Genomic DNA, 22056 nt, shown 5'->3' with positions numbered 1-22056 from the left:
GATGGAAGGTCACAGGCTTAGCTGCTTACGTGCAGTGATTTCTCCAGATTCTCTGAACCCTTTGATGATATTACGGAGCGTAGATGGTGAAATCCCTAAATTCCTTGCAATAGCTGGTTGAGAAAGGTTTTTTCTTAAACTGTTCAACAATTTGCTCACGCATTTGTTGACAAAGTGGTGACCCTCGCCCCATCCTTGTTTGTGAATGACTGAGCATTTCATGGAATCTACTTTTATACCCAATCATGGCACCCACCTGTTCCCAATTTGCCTGTTCACCTGTGGGATGTTCCAAATAAGTGTTTGATGAGCATTCCTCAACTTTATCAGTATTTATTGCCACCTTTCCCAACTTCTTTGTCACGTGTTGCTGGCATCAAATTCTAAAGTTAATGATCATTTGCAAAAAAAAAAAGTTTATCAGTTTGAACATCAAATATGTTGTCTTTGTAGCATATTCAATTGAATATGGGTTGAAAATGAGTTGAGTTGGTGAATTCTAGCTTAAATATATTCCCCTCTTAACCACGCCCCCAACCACGCCCCCTACCCCCCACGTCCCGATATCGGAGGTCTCAAGGTTGGCAAGTATGATCTGTAACACAATTTCCCAACTCATATGGAAACGGGGTTTGTACAATTCATGATCATTAAACCTGAATTCCTCATAGTGTGCACAAGATGATGTTGAAGAAGCAGCAATTATACAGTCAGATGTTTTTATATTATGCAAATAAACGCGTGGAAGAACTTACTTGCAATATTGGCCGGTCAGGTTCTGGGGGCAGAGGCACGAGTAGTCCTGGAAGCCTTTAAGACACGTAGCACCGTCGCTACAATTGCTGTTCTGGCATAAATCCACTTCCACTTCACACGTCTCCCCCGCGTACCCATGCTCGCACACGCACTTGTAGCCTCCGGGGATGTTGCTGCACTTTCCAAAAACACAGGGGTTGGAGACGCAGGTGTCGCTGGGTTCCTGACACAGTGGCCCGGTCCAGGCGGAAGGACAGTCGCAGCGATGCAGGTCGAACAGGTCCTCACACGCCCCCTGGTGGTCACACGGGTTGGGCGCGCACACGCCGGCCCCCCAGCAGCCGTAACGCGGGGCGGCGTCGACGTTCAACTGTGCAAACTGTTCCTCCTGAGGCCTCTGCAGCTTCAACTCTGTGTCCGAGTGGAAAGGAAGAAGAAGGCCTCCGATTTCGACGGGGCCTAAACACCCGGAGAAACTCACCGGGGAGTCCAGGCCGTGCGCCCCCAGGAAGATGTCCGCCCCCTCCCGGAGAAAACTCAAGTCCCCAGCACTTAATATTTCCTCCCGACTTCCATCCACAGCCATGAACCACTTGGAGCTTTGATGGTCCTTGCTAAGCTTGACAGAGTGCCACTCTCCATCACTGACCACACCCGTGCCCCGGACTGTCAACTTAGGGGCACCTTGGTCCTGGTGCTCCACGAGCACGCGCGACTCGTGCAGAGAGAGCGTGAGGAAGGCGGGGCCTCTTTGTGCGTGCAGTATGGTGCCACTGGACCGTCTCGTGCGGAAGCCGAGGGAGACGCTGGCGAGGCTGATGGTGCGGTTGTCCCTCCCACTGCCCTGGTAGTGCAATATTCCACTTCCTGCCCGGATTGTTACATTGGACAAACCTGTAGAACACGGAGAAACATCAAATCTTCCAAACCCCAAAAACCAGAGAAGTTGACACGTTGTGTAAATGGTAAATAAAAACAGAATACATCCTTTTAAAGGCCTACTGAAAGCCACTACTTCCGACCACGCAGTCTGATAGTTTATATATTAATGATGAAATCTTAACATTGCAACACATGCCAATACGGCCGGGTTAACTTATAAAGTGCAATTTTAAATTTCCCGCGAAACTTCCGCTTGAAAACGTCGCGGTATGATGACGTGTGCATGTGACGTCACGAGGTCAAGGGAAGTGTTTGGACCCATACAAATACCTCTGTTTTCTTCGACAAAATTCCACAGTATTCTGGACATCTGTGTTGGTGAATCTTTTGCAATTTGTTTAATGAACAATGGAGACTGCAAATAAGAAAGTTGTAGGTGCGATCGGTGTATTAGCGGCTGGCTGTAGCAACACCAACACCAGGAGGTTGTGTTGTGTTTTGAGCAGGATAGCAGACGCACTACGGTGAGTACAGCTTTGGCTTGTAAACATTTGATCGCTTGCCCGTACGTGCGTGTCGATATGTGCATGTCGATATGTGCATGTCGATATGTGCATGTCACGTACGTAACTTTGGGGAAATATATGTTTCTTGCCGACTCTGATGGCGGCCGGGGTGTCGTCAAAAGCGTACAACGCCCGCCGCCGCATCTAAGTTAGCTTCTATTTTTTTAGCTTCGCCAAGCTGAAAATTATTAACCGTGTATTTACATGTTCATGGTTTAATAGTATTGTTGATCTTCTGTCTATCCTTCCAGTCAGGGTTTTTTTTTATTTGGTTTCTATCTGCATTTGAGACTGATGCTATCACGTTAGCCCCGTAGCTAAGTTAGCTTCTATTTTTTTAGCTTCGCCAAGCTGAAAATTATTAACCGTATATTTACATGTTCAGTCACTGTGAATGTCCATTTCGCGTTCTCGACTCTCATTTTCAAGAGGATATAGTATCCGAGGTGGTTTAAAATACAAATCCGTGATCCACAATAGAAAAAGAAGAAAGTGTGGAATCCAATGAACCCTTGTACCTAAGTTACGGTCAGAGCGAAAAAAGATACACCCCTCACTACACTCTAAAGTTCTTCATCCACGAATCTTTCATCTTTTCGCTCAAATTAATGGGGTAATCGTCGCTTTCTCGGTCCGAATGTCTCTCGCTCCATTGTAAACAAAGCGGAATTGTGAGGAATCCTTTGTCTTGTGACGTCACGCTACTTCCGGTAGGGGCAAGGGTTGTTTTTATCAGATACCAAAAGTTGCGATCTTTATCATCGTTGTTCTCTACTAAATCCTTTCAGCAAAAATATGGCAATATCGCGAAATGATCAAGTATGACACATAGCATGGATCTGCTATTCCCGTTTAAAAAAAAACTATTCATTTCAGTAGGCCTTTAATACAAACCCCGTTTCCATTGAGTTGGGAAATTGTGTTAGATGTAAATATAAACGGAATACAATGATTTGCAAATCCTTTTCAACCCATATTCAGTTGAATATGCTACAAAGACAACATATTTGATGTTCAAACTCATAAACTCAACTTTTTGATGTAACACGTGGCTTGGCATTGTGTGCTGAAATAAGCAGGGGCGTCCATGGTAACGTCGCTTGGATGGCAACATATGTTGCTCCAAAACCTGTATGTACCTTTCAGCATTAATGGCGCCTTCACAGATGTGTAAGTTACCCATGTGTTGGGCACTAATACACCCCCATACCATCACAGCTTTTGTACTTTGCGCCTATAACAAACCGGAGGGTTCTTTTCCTCTTTAGTCCAGAGGACACGACGTCCACAGTTTCCAAAAACAATTTGAAATGTGGACTCGTCAGACCACAGAACACTTTTGTACTTTGCACCGGTCCATCTTAGATGAGCTCGGGCCCAGCGAAGCCGACTGTGTTTCTGGGTGTTGTTGATAAATGGCTTTGGCTTTGCATAGTAGAGTTTTAACTAGCACTTACAGATGTAGTGACCAACTGTAGTTACTGACAGTGGTTTTCTGAAGTGTTCCTGAGCCCATGTGGTGATATCCTTTACACACTGATGTGGCTTTTTGATGCAGTACTGCCTGAGGGATGGAAGGTCACGGACTTGCCGCTTATGTGCAGTGATTTCTCCAGATTCTCTGAACCTTTTGATGGTATCTGTCAGAATAATTGTATCTTAAGTTATCACAAAACTTTGTGTTGCCTTGAGTTCCTGGCGAGAAGACAAAAGCTGTCTTTGATCCTACCAAGAAGAAGGCTTGTAAAACTCTACTGTGTAGGATGGGAAGCAACATGAAGGTGTTCTGTTTCTTTGATGTATTGTAATCCACAGAAAGATTTTGTCTTAACCCGAGAACTACAAAGCGGAGAGGAAGCAGGACCAGACTCCCCTCAAGGCGACCTTTTCTTTGAACTGTGTTGTAATCAAAGGCGATGGCTGTTTACGACCCCCGTCCCTTAGAAACAGCTGTTGCCATGTAATCAGGGAAATTCCAAATAAAAGAGGAGGCGTGCAATCTTTCGTCAGAGCGTGGTGACACTGTGCAAGGGTACAGGTGTACGCGTTTCTCCTCATTGAGCCAAATTGAATTCTGTCTCTGTTTAATTCCTTGCCTCTTGTCTTGTTTAATAGATGTCATCAGTGTTTGAACCTGACAGTATCACAGGCCTTCGATGGTAGCTCGTTGAGAAATGTTCTTAAACTGTTCGACAATTTGCTCACGCATTTGTTGACAAAGTGGTGACCCTCTCCCCATCCTTGTTTGTGAATGACTGAGCATTTCATGGAAGCTGCTTTTATACCCAATCATGGCACCCACCTGTTCCCAATTAGCCTGTTCACCTGTGAGATCTTCCAAATAAGTGTTTGATGAGCATTCCTCAACTTTCTCAGTCTTTTTTGCCACTTGTGCCAGCTTTTTTGAAACATGTTGCAGGCATCAAATACCAAATGACCTAATATTTGCCAGTTTGAACGTTAAATATCTTGTCTTTGCAGTCTATTCAATTGAATATAAGTTGAAAAGGATTTGAAAATCATTGTATTCTGTTTTTATTTACCATTTACACAACGTGCCAACTTCACTGGTTTTGGGGTTTGCATGTTAGGAAGAACAATTATTATATAGACCAATAAAAAAGAAAAAAAATAGATAATCAAAAAGAATATATGTGTAAAGATCAGTGGTTTTTCAAACTGTTGTTTTCTCCAACTACCACCGTAATGACCAACATTAAAATACAGTGGCGTAGTAGGCCTAAGTATTCATTAAAGATAAAGCACACATTTTATTTAACAAGTATATTCAATATTTTTGGTCACTCTAACATTACACACAGTTTGAACAGTAACACTGTGTTTCGATATAGGAAAATAAAACACTGTGCTTTATTTGCTCAATACTTTGTCAATGCACTTTTGGCAACAATTACAGCCTCAAGTCTTTTTGAATACGATGCCACAAACTTTGAACACCTATCTTTTGGGCAGTTTCGACCATTCCTTTTTGCAGCACCTCTCTCAAGCTCCATCGGTTTGATTGGGAAATGTTGGTTTTCATCCGGGCTGTCTCTGAACATTGCTGCATTCATCTTTCTCTCTGTCCTGACTAGTCCCACGGTTCCTGCCACTGGAAAACATCCCCACACCATGATGCTGCCCCCACTGTAGGGATGGTATCGGCCTGGTGATGAGCGGTGCCTGGTTTTTTCTCCAAACATAATCTTGGTCTCATTAGACCAGAGACGTTTGTTTCTCATGATCTGAGAGTCTTTCAGGTGCGCTCCAAGTCTGTGGAATGCTCTCCCTGACCACCTGAGGGCACCACAGACTGGATGCTTTTAAAAAAGGCTTAAAAACCCTTCTTTTTTAAAAAGCCTTTTCATAGATATGTGCATACTAGTTCTAGCTATTAGGCTGTTCTAAGTTTTATGTTTTTATTTTATTATTATTATTATTTTTTTTATTATCTTTTTATTTTTTTTATTTATTTTTTTATACACTGTAGCACTTTGAGTTTTTTTGCTCAATGCAAAGTGCTTTTTACAAATAAAATCTATTATTATTATTATTATTATTTTAGCAAACGTTTTACTGAGAAATGGCTTCCGTCTGGCCACTATACAATACAGGCCTTCAGAGATGGTTGTCCTTCTGGAAGGTTCTCCTCTCTCCACAGAAGAATGCTGCAGCCCTGACAGAGTGACCATCGGGTTCTTGGGCACCTCCCTGACTAAAACTAAGATGAATGCAGCAAATTCAGCAAATGCTGTAAGTACTACATGTGATTTTTTATTTTTAATACAAAAATAAAGAAACTTTACTGTGGGTGTGTAGAATTTTGAGGACACTAATTTATTCAATTTTTTAAAAAAAAGGCTGTAACATAAAAAAAATGTGCAAGCGCAGTGAATACTTTCCGGATACATATACTGTTATAGAACCGAAAAAGATACAAGGTGATATAAAGTACAAATACTTGGGAGTAGATTTTTCTCCATGTGGCCCCCGATCTAAAATGAGTTTGACACCCCTGATAGTGTGGAGGATGCATATGTGTTTGAAGAGTTCTTTCTTTTTACATAGCCATGTTTAGAGTAGCTAGTACTTTTCCTTGTATATTCTACCAGTCTCTCTTTGTCTTCAGATGCCTGGTTAGTGTCTTCACCCTTGGAATGTGAAGACAACCCCCACGTCTCTCTCCTTATCAGTGTTGAGATGGGGGCTTTCTTTGTGTGAAAGGAGTTGCCTTTTCCGTTGGAATGCCAGATAAACTAGAGTAGCCGATATAAGTGTATTGATTAAGTTGATCTCCTGAAATTTCAGTAAAACTTGAAAATATTCCAATTCTGTCTTGATGGTCCTTCTTACTCAGCATATATGTCGTCGAAAGAACTTGGGATTGACCAGTAACTTAGATTCCCTGGGAGGAAGAACTGGTCCGACGCAACAATTGATAGATTGATTGATAAAACAGATTCCTTTATTCATCTTAATGGAACCAAGTACTAAGTATTAGGGCTGTGAATCTTGTGGCACCGCACGATTCGATTCAATTCGTGGGTTTAACGATTGGTTTCAAAATTAATTTTCGATTCAAAATCAATACTTTTTTAAATAAAATTGGGTGCCACTTCTATGATTACCAAAATAAACAGCTGTAATACATTTCTATATTATTTAAATGAAAAAACTAGTTTTGTCCCAAACATTTAATAAAGTCAAATACAAAAGTAAAGAGAAGTATCCGACACTTCTCTTTTCTAAAATGAATATGTGAAGCAGATATGGGCGTCTACATCAACAATATGATTTTCCTGAGTGGCAGGAAAGGACAGATATAAAAATAAAATTAAAATACATTTTACGGTGTTTTTTACAGTATATTACTGTAAATTTAAAAAAACTACCATTTTTTTTTGCGTTGAAATTGTGTTGACTAGAGTAGCCGATATGAATGTATTGATTAAGTTGATCTCCTGAAATTTCAGTAAAACTTGAAAATATTCCAATTCTGTCTTGATGGTCCTTCTTACTCAGCATATATGTCATCGAAAGAACTTGGGATTGACCAGTAACTTAGATTCCCTGGTAGGAAGAACTGGTCCAACGCAACAATTGATAGATTGATTGATTGATTGATTGATTGATTGACTGATAAAACAGATTCCTTTATTCATCTTAATGGCACCAAGTATTAAGTATGTATGTATATATATATATATATATATATATATATATATATATATATATATATATATATATATATATATATATATATATATATATATATATATATATATATATATATATATATATATATATATATATATATATATATACACACACACACACACACACATATATATGTGTGTGTATATATATATATATATATATATATATATATATATATATATATATATATATATATATATATATATACATACATATATATATATATATATATATATATATATATATATATATATATATATATATATATATATATATATATATATATATATATATATATATATCGGCCAAATTTTTTTAACCCAATGCGGCCCCCGAGTCAAAAAGTTTGGGAACCCCTGAAGTAGCCCCTCCCTTTTTCTCCTGCTGAACATGTGACGTCTCATCATCACAAACCATGTGGCCGTAGGCTTAACCTGACCGGGGGATTAGCACGTCTTAAAAGAATCCTATGCAGGATCCCTACCTCAACTCAGTTCCCTCCTCTCATCAGCCACTCTGTAATTAATCAGCGCCTAAAACTGTCAAACTCAAGGCCCCGGGGGCCAGATCTGGCCCGCAACATCATTTTATCTGGCCCGCAAACACCTGGAAAAGATATGTGTCAATAAAATACTTCATATTTTCTTACTAAATGTTATGTATATTGTAGCGTCCTGGAATAGTTAGTGCTGCAAGGGGTTCTGGGTATTTGTTCTGTTGTTTTTATGTTGTGTAACGGTGCGGATGTTCTCCCGAAATGTTTTTGTCATTCTTGTTTGGTGTGGCGCATATTTGTAACAGTGTTAAACTTGTTTATACGGACACCCTCAGTGTGACCTGTATGGCTGTTGACCAAGTATGGATTGCATTCACTTGCGTGTGTGGAAAGCCGTAGATATTATGGGACTGGGCCGGCACGCAAAGGCAGTGCCTTTTAAGGCAAGCCTCCAATATTGTTGTCTGGGTGGAAATTCGGGAGAATGGTTGCCCCGGGAGATTTTCGGGCGGGGCACTGAAATTCGGGAGTCTCCCGGGAAAATCGGGAGGATTGGCAAGTATGACTGGGAGACGCAACTGCTCTGTACTTCTCCCTACGTCCGTATTTATTTTACATTTTACTTTTTGAAACCGACATCGATAATTTCCGTTATTACATTAAAAAGCATTTATCGGCCGATAACATCGGCAGTCCGATATTATCGGACATCTCTGCAAATTACCCATCAAAATAATAAAAATGACAATACATTTTACGGTGTTCTTTGCAGTACATTACTGTAAATTTAAAAAAACTACCATTTTTTTTGCGTTAAAATTGTGTTGACTGAGCTGACATATTTTTTACTGTAAAATCTTGTTTTTAACAGTGTATTACCGTAAATGGAAAGGCGGTACATTTGTTTTTACGGTAGAAAAACTGGCAGCTAAGTTGCCAGAATAAGAAAATAACTTGTACTGTTTTTTCTATTCACAATATAATGTTGTAAAAACCAATGTAAATTTAACCCAAAAATTCGGGCAGCAAAAAAACATTGATACTCTTTTTCCATTTACCGTAAAATGTTGTAAAAAATTTATTAAAAAACCCCCACTATATTTTACAGTACAATTTTGTAAATGTAAAGTGTTACTGTAAAATTGACCGTCTACTTAAAGCAATTTATATAATTGATAATGAAATCCAGAGGCAAATTCATACATTATTCACTGTCATGTGGCCCTCAATGAAAACCAGTTTGACATCCCTGGCCTAAAGGACCCGCCCGCCCCCCAGAGCTTACAATTCAATATACGTACGGCCCGAGGGCCGGATCAGGCCCGCGAACAGGTTTTATCCGGCCCGTGGGATGAGTTTGCTAAGTATAAAAATTAACCCTGAAATTTGTGTATGAAAGAAACAGCTGTTTTAAATGTGTCCAATAGCATTTCTTTATATATTTGTAGATGATGCTACATATGTACAAAATACACCATATGATATTAGTACATCAGTCGAGGAAAATGAGCAAACTACATAAATCCTGTAATTTGATTTTGATATCATTTTATTATCTTTATAGATTGAAAATTAACACCAACTGAGTTGACTGATGAACATTATCCCATAATTTATTCAGAAAATATAAATAACGACAAATAAAGTATATATACTATTACAGTGTTTCTCATAAACTGCCAAGATACCTGTGGCGGTGGGGGCGTGGCTATGGGCGTGGTCACCATGACATCGAGCAATTTGCATAATTTACTACAATGATATGATTTTCTCTAAAAAGGCTCAAAAAATGTATACTTACTAATTAATAATAACAGTTTTGTTTTAAACGTCCATCCATCCATCCATCCATCCATTTTACAATATAATTACAACACTTTATGTACATATTTATATACAGATTTGAACAATAAGTTATTCACTGAAATATATTTATTAATTGTGGTTCTTACAAAAAATATATCCTATAAAAATATAAAAGCTAAAATGTCTCTTAAAGCTCTGCCCCTTTAATTAGTGCATACTAAATAATTTAACTTTAGCCTACTACTACAACCATATTATTTACCAGCAACATAAAGTGAAACAGAGGCAGAGGTGTCCTGCCACAGTCAGTAACAAATAAACAGAAAACAGTAGTGGTGGAAGATAGACACGAAGCTTCATCAAACATCTGAACCACTGAACAAAGAGCTCCAAAAATCTTGATCCTACACTTCTCTTTTGTAAAGTAAATCTGAACAGCCGATATGGGCATCTACATCAACTATATGATTTGCCTGAGAAGCTGGACAGGACACAAAAAAAAAAAACATTATTTAAATATTTAAAAAAACATTTTTTGTGGCGGCCTTAATTCTTTCGTGGCGGGCCGCCACAAATAAATGAATGTGTGGGAAACACTGTATTAACTGCAACATGTAAGTGTAAAAAAACAAACCCAACAACATTATGATTTGTACGATTTCAAAATGTGTCATGATCCGTGGTCCGGATTTCTGTTAGTTTTGGACTCCTTTAGTTCCTGTTTGAGCACCTCTGAGTTTGTTTAGTTACCATGCCTACTTATGATTTTCACCTGCCTCTGGTGTCCGGGACGCTCACCTGTTTGTAATCAGAGACATTATTTAAGCCTGCCTTTGCCGGTCACTCGTCCTGGCTTCTTTGTTTGCGTCACGCTCTCGTCACGTAAGTTTGCTTGTCTCCTAGCCTATGCTAAGTTAGCTTCGAGTGCGATTGGCATGGGTTTTCTTCCGACTTGTTTTCTGTTCTTGGTGGTGCTTTGGTTTTTTTGTCAAGATTAAATCATGTTCCTACCCGCAAGTCCGGTCCGGAGTCGTCCGTTTGCATCCCGGGAGATGCAACCAAACCGTGACAGGAATGTGCTTGTTCTATTTTTAAACAAAGAAAACAATCTGAAGCTGTCTTTATTTTTAAGTTATCGTGCCGTGATTTTACCAGTCCGGCCCACTTGGGAGTAGATTTTTCTCCATGTGGCCCCCCATCTAAAATGAGTTTGCCACCCCTGGTTTATAGCCATGCAACATGAATATTAGAAAGCCAATTTGTTGTCCTAGTTGAGCATCATATACTATTAATAGCTATCCTTCCTACAAAGTCAGTATCTTGAGACAGGAGTTGTGACCAGAAGAGTTTTTGGGTACTCGAGTTTTTGGGTACTCACACTCAAAGCCCTGCGAGCGCTGCTGGCACACAGCCGTGTCCGGGCAAGGAGACAGCTCGCACCATTTCACCGCCTCGCAGCGCTGCCCCTCAGTGTTGGGGGGGCAGTTACAGATGAAGTCATCCCACATGGCGTAGCACACGCCTCCATTGAGACAGGGCTTCACCTGAAGCACGGAGAAAGGACGGATGCAAATCAGAAACAGCTTGAGAGAACGGCGGTATCCAAAATAGCACGTTGGAATTAGCAGAGATGTATTCTTGGATGCATTTTACACTTCATGTCCAGTTTGATCCGTGCGTTTCCCACCTAGGCCTTGAGTGATGTCCGACTTCAATGATTACCTCTCAAAATACCATCATTTATGTCACCACATGACCATTGCTGGAGAAATATTATACAGAAACACATTTACGCACTACTAGGGGTGATGTTCGAAACCGGTTCTCCCGGTTGTTCGATAAGAAAAGAACCGATTCCATGGACTCGAATCCCTTTTTGAGAACCTGTTCCCGTTATCGAGGCCACTATAGTAAAGAAAAAGAGTTGGTTCTTTATTCGAATCCCTGGGAACGAATCCCGTCCCACAGGAAACGCCCTGTGACACGTCCCAGGAAATGACGTAGCTCAGTCATTAGGCAACAACAATGGACCGGAAAAAACGCCTCAAGGCATGGCTTCATTTTACAACAAAATACGACGAGGAAACGGCTATCTGCAATTATTGCCAGGCTTCGCTCTCATGTAAGGGGGGGGGAGTACAACAAGCATGTTGAAACATGTTCAGGCTGCACATAACCTGAAGGTTAGAGAAAGGTGTCGCGGAGAAGCAGCGACGAAGCACGCCCCTCTTCAACCTGCAGCGCCAATTCCAGTGATAGTGCTGGTGAGTAACTAACGTTAACTGTTGCCGGTTAATTTCCATATCTGCTCACTCGTAGCCTTTAGGCTAAAATAAGGTTACCTCTTATGTCAATCCAGGATTGCAGTAATGTTAGCTAGACTAACGTTACCTAAGCATAGTCAGTGGCTAACGGTAACGTTAACGTTAGCCTTTTTGTATGGGTCTGATAACGTTAACGTTATCTTGTAGCCTACACCAGTGGTCCCCAACCACCGGGCCGTGGATCGATTGGTACCGGGCCGCACAAGAAATAAAAAAATACAAAAAAATGTATTAATTTATTTTATTAAATCAACATAAAAAACACAAGATACACTTACAATTAGTGCACCAACCCAAAAAACCTCCCTCCCCCATTCACACAATTTAATATTCTGGTTCCTACATTATATATCAATATATATCAATACAGTCTGCAAGGGATACAGTCCGTAAGCACACATGGTTGTATTTTTTTATGACAAAAAAAATAAAAATACCATACAATGGGTAACAACAGTCAATATTTATTTCCATCCATCCATCCATCTTCTTCCGCTTATCCGAGGTCGGGTCGCGGGGGCAGCAGCCTAAGCAGGGAAGCCCAGACTTCCCTCTCCCCAGCCACTTCGTCCAGCTCCTCCCGGGGATCCCGAGGCGTTCCCAGGCCAGCCGGGAGACATAGTCTTCCCAACGTGTCCTGGGTCTTCCCCGTGGCCTCCTACCGGTCGGACGTGCCCTAAACACCTCCCTAGGGAGGCGTTCGGGTGGCATCCTGACCAGATGCCCGAACCACCTCATCTGGCTCCTCTCGATGTGGAGGAGCAGCGGCTTTACTTTGAGCTCCCCCCGGATGGCAGAGCTTCTCACCCTATCTCTAAGGGAGAGCCCCGCCACCCGGTGGAGGAAATTCATTTCAGCCGCTTGTACCCGTGATCTTGTCCTTTCGGTCATAACCCAAAGCTCATGACCATAGGTGAGGATGGGAACGTAGATCGACCGGTAAATTGAGAGCTTTGCCTTCCGACTCAGCTCCTTCTTCACCACAACGGATCGATACAGCGTCCGCATTAATGAAGACGCTGCACCGATCCGCCTGTCGATCTCACGATCCACTCTTCCCTCACTCGTGAACAAGACTCCGAGGTACTTGAACTCCTCCACTTGGGGCAGGGTCTCCTCCGCAACCCGGTGATGGCACTCCACCCTTTTCAGGGCGAGAACCATGGACTCGGACTTGGAGGTGCTGATTTTCATCTGTCGCTTCACACTCAGCTGCGAACCGATCCAGTGAGAGCTGAAGATCCTGGCCAGATGAAGCCATCAGGACCACATCATCTGCAAAAAGCAGAGACCTAATCCTGCAGCCACCAAACCAGATCCCCTCAACGCCTTGACTGCGCCTAGAAATTCTGTCCATAAAAGTTATGAACAGAATCGGTGACAAAGGGCAGCCTTGGCGGAGTCCAACCCTCACTGGAAACGTGTCCGACTTACTGCCGGCAATGCGGACCAAGCTCTGACACTGATCGTACAGGGAGCGGACCGCCACAATCAGACAGTCCGATACCCCATACTCTCTGAGCACTCCCCACAGGACTTCCCGAGGGACACGGTCGAATGCCTTCTCCAAGTCCACAAAACACATGTAGACTGGTTGGGCAAACTCCCAATAAATAGTCAATATTTATTTATTTTATTTTATTTTTTTAGGGGGTAACAACAGTCAATATTTATTCGTATTTGTATTTTTTTCTCATAAAATAAAAGTGAGCTTTTGTTAAACCAAATATTGTGTTTTTTTCTATATACAACAACCTATCTGGATTCGATAAGAGAATCGATAAGGAATTGGTTCGATAAGAGGATTCGATAATGGGCTCGAACTCGGTAATTTCTTATCAAACATCATCCCTACGCACTACTACGCACACAACAGTGTACAAAACGGGTTATTTTCTGGCGCATTTAAAAATCAATAAACCCGCGTCAGCGATTTAAACATATCTTATGTGGTACTGTCAAAATTAAAATTGCAAAAAACATATTAAACGTGAAAGAATAAAGAAATAAAATATTTGAACTCACGATTTGTAGCACCCATTCGACGCCGTGTAAGCATAGGTGGATTAATGACCGGGCCTACCGGGCCCAGGCCCAGGGGGCCAGAGGCCCCAAGGGGCCAGGCCAACTTGGCCCCGCGGCCGCGACCCAAGCAAAACTACTTTTGCAAAAATAATAATCTTAAGCCCCAAGGGGCCAGGCCAACTTGGCCCCGCGGCCATGATCCATAGAGGGTAAGAGGCCCCAAGGGGCCAGGTCAACTTGGCCCCGCGGCCGCGACCCACAGAGGGCCAGAGGCCCCAAGGGGCCAGGCCAACATGGCCCCGCGGCCATGATCCATAGACGGTCAGAGGCCCCAAGGGGCCAGGCCAACTTGGCCCCGCGGCCACGATCCATAGAGGGTCAGAGGCCCCAGGGGGCCAGGTCAACTTGGCCCCGCGGCCACGATCCATAGACGGTCAGAGGCCCCAAGGGGCCAGGCCAACTTGGCCCCGCGGCCACGACCCACAGAAGGCCAGAGGCCCCAAAGGGCCAGGCCAACTTGGCCCCGCGGCCGCGAGCCACAGAAGGCCAGAGGCCCCAAGGGGCCAGGTCAACTTGGCCCCGCGGCCACGATCCATAGAGGGTAAGAGGCCCCAAGGGGCCAGGTCAACTTGGCCCCGCGGCCGCGACCCACAGAGGGCCTGAGGTCCTAAGGGGTCAGGCCAACTTGGCCCCGCGGCCATGATCCATAGAGGGCCAGAGGCCCCGAGGGGTCAGGCCAACTTGGCCCCGATCCATAGAGGGTCAGAGGCCCCAAGGGGCCAGGCCAACTTGGCCCCGCGGCCACGACCCACAGAGGCCCCAAGGGGCCAGGCAAAATTGGCCCCGCGGCCATGATCCACAGAGGGCCAGAGGCTCTCAATCATTATTATCAAAGCTAATTCTCAAATTGGATGGATCACACAACCTCACTCACATATTCTTTATCAATTATTAAAGGTTGTTTCTGAATTTTGATCACAGAACTTAATGCAAATATTCTTGATTGATTGACAAAGCTCATTCTCAAATTTTGATAACACAACCTTACTCTGACAAATTATCATTATCAAAAAGCTCTATCTCGAATTTGGATCACAGAATCTCACTCAAGTATTCTTAGCTGTGCCCCTCCCCCATCAAGTCTTTCATAAACCGGTCTGTTCTTTTAGAATCTCCTCATTTGGTATTTTGAACTCGTGAGAGACTGCTCAAAATTTGGTTTCCTTTCCCTCAGTTCAGACTCAGAGATAATTTGAAATCATTCAACAAGAAGTTTAACGCGCGCACACACACACACACACACACACTTGAGTTGAGCATTACTTGGAAATTCTTATATTTTCCATTTTGCTGTTATTATCAGCATCTTCCCATTTTGTCCTTTTCTTTCGAGAAAGTTTACAGTCTGACATTTGTCACTGCTGTCAGTTAATAACTTTTTGGTCTTTGACCCATTTTGTCATTTTCTCGATTCGATCGTCACTGACCACTCTCTCCTGTCTGGCAGACATCGTTGCTGCCATCATAGCTAGCAAGCTGCCTGCAGCGGGTCATCCCTATGTTCCCCGTCCCTATGTTACCCGGGTCCTATGTTCCCCTCTACCGGGGAACTAAGGACCCTTTTTAAAAAAAAGGGTTCTATGTTCCCCGCTGCGGGGAACGTACAACACTTTTTCCAGAAAAGGGTTCTATGTTCCCCGCTGCTTCCAATGCGCGACTAAGTAAGACGCACGCAGACACGCATGACAGAGACGCGTTTAAGTTGTCGAAGGAAGGAAGTTCGCGTTTGAGTTGCTCTATCTGCTGCCGCACGCCCTGTGACAGGTTAGGTTTAGGGATGGTTTTGGTCAGGGCACAATTTCGCCAAAAAAGTGCTCCACAACGCCCTGTGACAGGTTAGGTTTAGGGATAGTTTTGGTCAGGGCACAATTTCGCCAAAAAAAAGTGCTCCACAACGCCCTGTGACAGGTTAGGTTTAGGGATGGTTTTGGTCAGGGCACAATTTCGCAATTTCGCCAGATACAATGCAGGGAACATAGGACCCTTTTTTAGAAAAAGGGTCCTAAGTTCCCCGGTCGCATACAAAGACCCAGGAACAACCGGGGAACATAGGACCCGGGGAACATAGGACCCGGGGAACATAGGCACGCTCCCGCCTGCAGATAGCAACATTTTGGTGTCCTTTGGGAAAATATTTAGAAAGAAGACAAAAGTACACACAGTTGTACAACTATTATCTTTATGATCTTTTTTTTGTTAGTTTCTCTGTTACTGTGTGTGGCCAATTAAGCGACTTTTGGCCATACCTGGCTGGTGACATTTAGCGACTTTCTGGTTGATGTTAAGATTAATAATAGCAACAGTTCTCTTCATCTTAATGCAATTTATTGTGTCTGTCTCTCCACATTTTGCCATTAGGTACTTTGAGCTCTTGTTGGTCAGTCACTCTAAGGTACATTGTTGCTGCCATCATAGCTAGCAAGCTGCCTGCAGATAGCGACATTTTGGTGTCCTTTGAGAAATATTAAGAAAGAAGACAAAAGTACAAGACATTGTACGATTACTATCTTTTTAAAATTATTTGTTTCACTGTGTGATTGACCGACTTTGCCGCTAGATTTCGCGTCTTTTGGCCATACCTGGCTAGCGACTAAAAACATCATTTAGCGACTTTTTGGTTGTGAAGATAAGTGGTAAAAGCAGATCTTCCTGTTGGTCTTCCCACATTTTGCCATTTGGTACTTTGCACTCTTCTTGGTCACTCCAAGGCATTTGTCCCTGCCTTCAGCTAGTCACTTGGCTCTTTTGGAATATATTTCACTGTAATTGGCTCTCTCTCTCTCTTTCTCCTCAGTACAAATCAGCCTGTTCCCTTGCCATTCATCACTGACCACTCTGCTCTCCTGTCTGTCAGACATTATTGCTGCTTGCAGATAGCTTGGGGTCCTTAGAGAAAATATCAGAAGAGAAAAGTACACAATTATCTTAATTATCTTTTTTATTCAGTCAGTCCTTCAGTGAGTCCCAGTGTGTTGGCGATTAAGCAACGTTGGCATTCAATTAGCGACTTTTGGCCATACATGGCTGGCGACTCAAAAAACTAGAAAAAAAGTACAAAAAGTTGTACAATTAATATCTTTATTATCCTTAATTCCCCTGAATCCTAGAGTGTGTTGCAATTAAGCAACTTTGCTGCTAGGTTTAGCGACTCTTGTTTTGGGCATACCTGGCTAGCGACTACAAACATTATTCAGCAACTTTTTGGCTGTTAAGATTAACGTTAATAAATTAAATCCTAATACAATTTATTGTGTTGGTCTCGCCATCTTGCTATTAGGTTCTTTGAATTCTTGTTGGTCTCTGCTAAGGTATCTGGCTGTTGTCTTTGCCTTCAGTTAGTCACTTGGCTCTGGAATATATTTAACTGTACTTGGCTCTCTCTTTCTCCTCAGTACAAATCAGTCTGTTCCCTTGCCATTTAGACATTTTCTTGATTGGATCATCACTGACCACTCTGCTCTCCTGCTGTCTATCAGACATTGTTGCTCCCATCATAGCTAGCAAGCTGCCTTGGTGTCCTTTGTGAAAATATTTAGATAGAAGACTAAAGTGCACAAAGGTGTACAATTATTATCTTTTCAAAATATTTGTTTCACTGTCAGTGTGATTGACCGACTTTGCCGCTAGATTTCGCGTCTTTTGGCCATACCTGGCTAGCGACTGAAAACATCATTTAGCAACTTTTTGGTTGTGAAGATAAGAGGTAAAAGCAGATCTGCCTGTTGGTCTTTCCACATTTTGCCATTTGGTACTTTGCACTCTTGTTGGTCACTCCAAGGCATTTGTCCCTGCCTTCAGCTAGTCACTTGGCTCTTTTGGAATATATTTCACTGTAATTGGCTCTCTCTCTCTTTCTCCTCAGTACAAATCAGTCTGTTCCCTTGCCATTTAGACATTTTCTTGATTCGATCATCACTGACCACTCTGCTCTCCTGCTGTCTATCAGACGAATCAGTTGATTCTCTGCTCTCAATTGTCTATGCTAGTAAGCTGTTATTCTCTGCTTTGGAGTGTTGATGCTGGGTTGCTAGTTTTCTAAATCACCTCACACACTTGAAGGAAGCAGCACCGATCATAAACACACAAACAAACTCACACACACACACACACACACACACACACACACACACACACACACACACACACACACACACATATAGTTGGTTTATCTGTTGTGATAGGCAAAGAGCCAATGTGCAAAGAAAGAAGGGAAATATGGATCATAAACGTTTAAGTGGAGGAGCTAGAAAAAAAATTCAGCAAGAAAAGAAAAAAAAGGAATCAGTTTTACTTGAGAGTGTTCCAAATATCTCCAGCTTCTTCAGTACAAAGACATCTGCTGAAAGCAATTCTATAAATGCTACTGCAAATTCAGCTAAGGTTAGCAATGCACCTGAGCTAGCATGTAGCTCCCAAGATCCTGAGACCACTACAAGTGTAGACACTGAACCAAATGCTTCTGATGCTTATGATTCAACCAATTCAGCAGTAGCCAGTTGCTCGGATGAATGTGAGGTCACTGCACCTCTGGACAGCATAGAAAATGAGCTGAATCTTTCTTCAACACCATCTACAGTGACAACTCTACCTAGTGATCCCGCTAAATGGGCTGAGACCCTCACTGAGTCAATGAAGGAAGTTCTTATTCAAAGAGGTGCAAAATCATTTCACAACCGTCACAGCCATTATCCAGCTTCTGTGAGGAACAGTGGGCTAGGAGGCAAAACCCGATGCCTAAACAATGAACATTTTACTTCACACTTGCCCAATGGACAACGAGTACAAAGAGAGTGGCTGATGTACTCTCCCTCTACTGGTAATGTTTACTGCTTTGCATGCAAACTGTTTTCCCCAAAAACGCATTCTTTTGTGACAGGCTATTGTGATTGGAAACACTCAGAAAGATTTGGTGAACATGAGCGAAGTGCTGAGCACATAACCTGCATGCAAGCAGTCTTGAACCGCGCCAAAGGTGCCACAGTTGATGCAGACCTGTTCAAACAGTTTCAGGCAGAGAGCAGCTATTGGAGGCAGGTGTTACAAAGAGTTGTTGCAGTCATTAAATTCCTTGCAGAAAGGGGCCTTGCATTTAGGGGTAAAAATGAATCGTTAGGGTCTCCTCTCAATGGGAACTACCTTGGTATTCTGGAGGTCCTGGCTGAATTTGATCCCTTTCTAAAGGATCACATCAGAAAGTTTGGGCAGATGGGTCGAGGTAATACCTCATATCTGTCCTCCACCATTTGTGAGGAATTCATTGAATTGATGGGTGCAAAAACCAAACAGGCTATAGCAGATGAACTGCAAGCAAGCAAATACTACTCTATCATTGTGGATTCAACCCCAGATTTATCTCATGTGGACCAATTGACATTCATATTCCGTTTTGTTAGCAAAGAGGGCAGTGTTGTTGAACGCTTTGTGGGTTTTGAGCCCATTACTAGCCATACAGGTGAAAGTTTGGCTAACTGTGTCATGTCTGTGTTGGAAAATCTAGGGTTAGAGCTGTCAAATTGCAGGGGGCAGGCTTATGATAATGCCAGCAACATGTCAGGGAGGTATAATGGGTTGCAGGCTCACTTAAAGAAAAGCAACCCATTAATACACTATATTCCATGTGCAGCTCACTCTTTGAATTTGGTGGGAGTCAACAGCATTGACAGATGTGGAAATGAAGTCTCTAAGTATTTTGACTTGATTCAGTCTATTTACAACTTCACAACTGCATCCACACACCGATGGGACAGGGTATTTGGCAATTCCAACATAGATCTCACACTTAAAGCTTTATCCAACACGCGTTGGAGTTGCCGTGCAGAATCTACCAAAGCACTGTGGCAGAACTACAGTAAAATAAAAGCAGCACTACAGGTTATTTCCACTGATGACACAGAGAAACGAGACACACGAACTGAAGCTGACAGTCTAGTGCGGAAGCTGGATTCACTTGAGATGGCCTTCATGGCAGGCTTTTGGGACACTGTTCTGTCCAGATTTCAGGCCACAAGTCTGCAACTTCAAAAAGCAGACATGGACCTTGGTACAGCAGTTAGATTGCTGGAATCTCTGCGCACCTTTGTTCTCTCCCAAAGAGATCTATTTGATCATTTTGAGCAGAAAGCCTTAAACATGTTGGGTGGCACCCCATCTTACAGGGCTGAACGGACGAGGAAACGTAAAAAGTTTGCTGATGAATCAGCATCCCCAGATGTTGTGCTTGAGGGAAGGCAACTGTTTCAAATAGAGACATTTATTGCCTCTATTGATCAACTGAGTTCAAGCCTTAATCACCGTCTGGAGGCCTACAAACATCTGAACAATTTGTTCAGTGTCCTTTTCTCTTTGGATACAGAGTCCAATGCTTCAGTCCTTCACAAGGCCAAGATTCTCACTGAATCATACCCATCTGACCTCAATGAAAGTCTTGGACAGGAGCTTATACAGTTCAAATCTTTTATACAGCTCAACAACACTGATGAGGAGAGGACCCCTTCAGGACTGCTCAAAACAATAATACATTTTGGACTACAGCCTACGTTTCCTAATACATACATTGCGCTACAGATTTTTCTCACTCTACCGGTCAGTAACTGTGAGGGAGAACGCTCATTCTCTCTTTTGTCAAGAGTAAAAAATGAGCTGCGCACAAGAATGACTCAGAAAAGATTAAATGCGTTATCTCTAATGGCAATTGAGAGTGAGCTGACAAGAGAGTTGGACTTCAATGATGTGGTGGATGATTTTGCAAAATTGAAAGCACGAAAGAAACCCCTTGCTTAAAGGTGCACTGTGTAAGATTTTTAGGTTATTTCCAGAATTCACCCATTCACTAATGTTAGGCTACCTGTTTTCATGAATACTTACCACCACCATAAAATTCTAAGTATCCATTATGACTTGGAGAATTGCACTTTTGCCATTTCTGGGAAGTGTCACCTGGATTGTGAAGATAGGATTGACTTTAGGCAGAAGCTTGGTGCTTTCTCTGGCAAACTGAACCTCAAGCTTCATTCTCTGCAGCTTTGCATTCTTGTGCAGACTTTCATCCACAAGGAACTTTTCAACTTCCCCACTATCGTGAAGGGGCCATCAAAAGATTTCAGTGTGTCCAGCATGTCTAGTCTCTTACTCTCCTTTCTTTGAGCCATCTCTTGTTTCTCATCTGCCCTACTCTCGAATTTTGCCTTCATGAATTTACTCCAGTTGAGTTCAACCTCCCTTTTTGCTTGTGCTGCTGCCTTGAAACCTCTGAAGCTCCTGGCTCTTCTGTAAAATTATTGACCTATTGACTGCGTTCAGTGTGCCCAACTTCTTCAGTTTGTAGTCCACCTTGCCACATTGTCTCTCCATCCCAATGTTGTGCACAGGGGTGCCATCAATGTTACTAGCCTGTTCACTGACAGGGTCCATTGGGAAGGTCTCCTCATCCATCCTCTGCCTGGCCAGGACAGTCTTCAGATGGGGCAGCATGAGATCTGTCAGCTGCTTCACTTCATCCAAGTATTCGGCAGCCACGTCTGACACTGAGTTCAGGACATGTCCAGTGCCTGTCCAGCCACTATAGCATTCTTGGAAATGGGCTATCTTGACCTGCATGCAGCCCTTGTACCATGAACTGGCCTACACCTTTCTTTGTGGTGCTCTCCGATGCATGTTATCATTTTACCTTTCTCCTTCTCCTCAAGCTTAACCACAAATAGATACAGACTTTGAGCCTCAATTTGCTGCACAGCTGCCGTTATGCCAATGTGTTTTCCTAAGATATTATTTTATTTTTAATGATAGAAGGGAGGAAAAGGGGGCAAAAATCATGTCCGATTTAGTTTTTTGGGTGGGTTGGGGGGTTTATTTCATGATAGCTACCAACTTCCAATACATAATATCTCTCAAATGACCCAATGCACCATCACTGAAGTGGGCGTAA

At 42.6% G+C, this 22056-nt stretch overlaps 1 protein-coding gene across 1 annotated transcript in view; it reads right to left on the bottom strand.

Moving 5' to 3' along the window:
* LOC133664719 (protein crumbs homolog 1-like) overlaps window positions 1-22056 on the bottom strand; it is a 43739-nt gene that overhangs the window by 12026 nt on the left and 9657 nt on the right. The window contains exons 4-5 of the mRNA XM_062069568.1: window positions 11102-11267; window positions 756-1650 (exon numbers count right to left, since the gene is read on the bottom strand). Coding sequence (XP_061925552.1) covers window positions 756-1650; window positions 11102-11267 — 1061 coding nt within the window. The remainder of the gene's footprint in view (window positions 1-755; window positions 1651-11101; window positions 11268-22056) is intronic.

The sequence above is a fragment of the Entelurus aequoreus genome, linkage group LG14, assembly GCF_033978785.1.
Source record: "Entelurus aequoreus isolate RoL-2023_Sb linkage group LG14, RoL_Eaeq_v1.1, whole genome shotgun sequence".
NCBI classification, from domain to species: domain Eukaryota; kingdom Metazoa; phylum Chordata; class Actinopteri; order Syngnathiformes; family Syngnathidae; genus Entelurus; species Entelurus aequoreus.
This window is presented reverse-complemented; position numbering and strand designations above follow the sequence as displayed.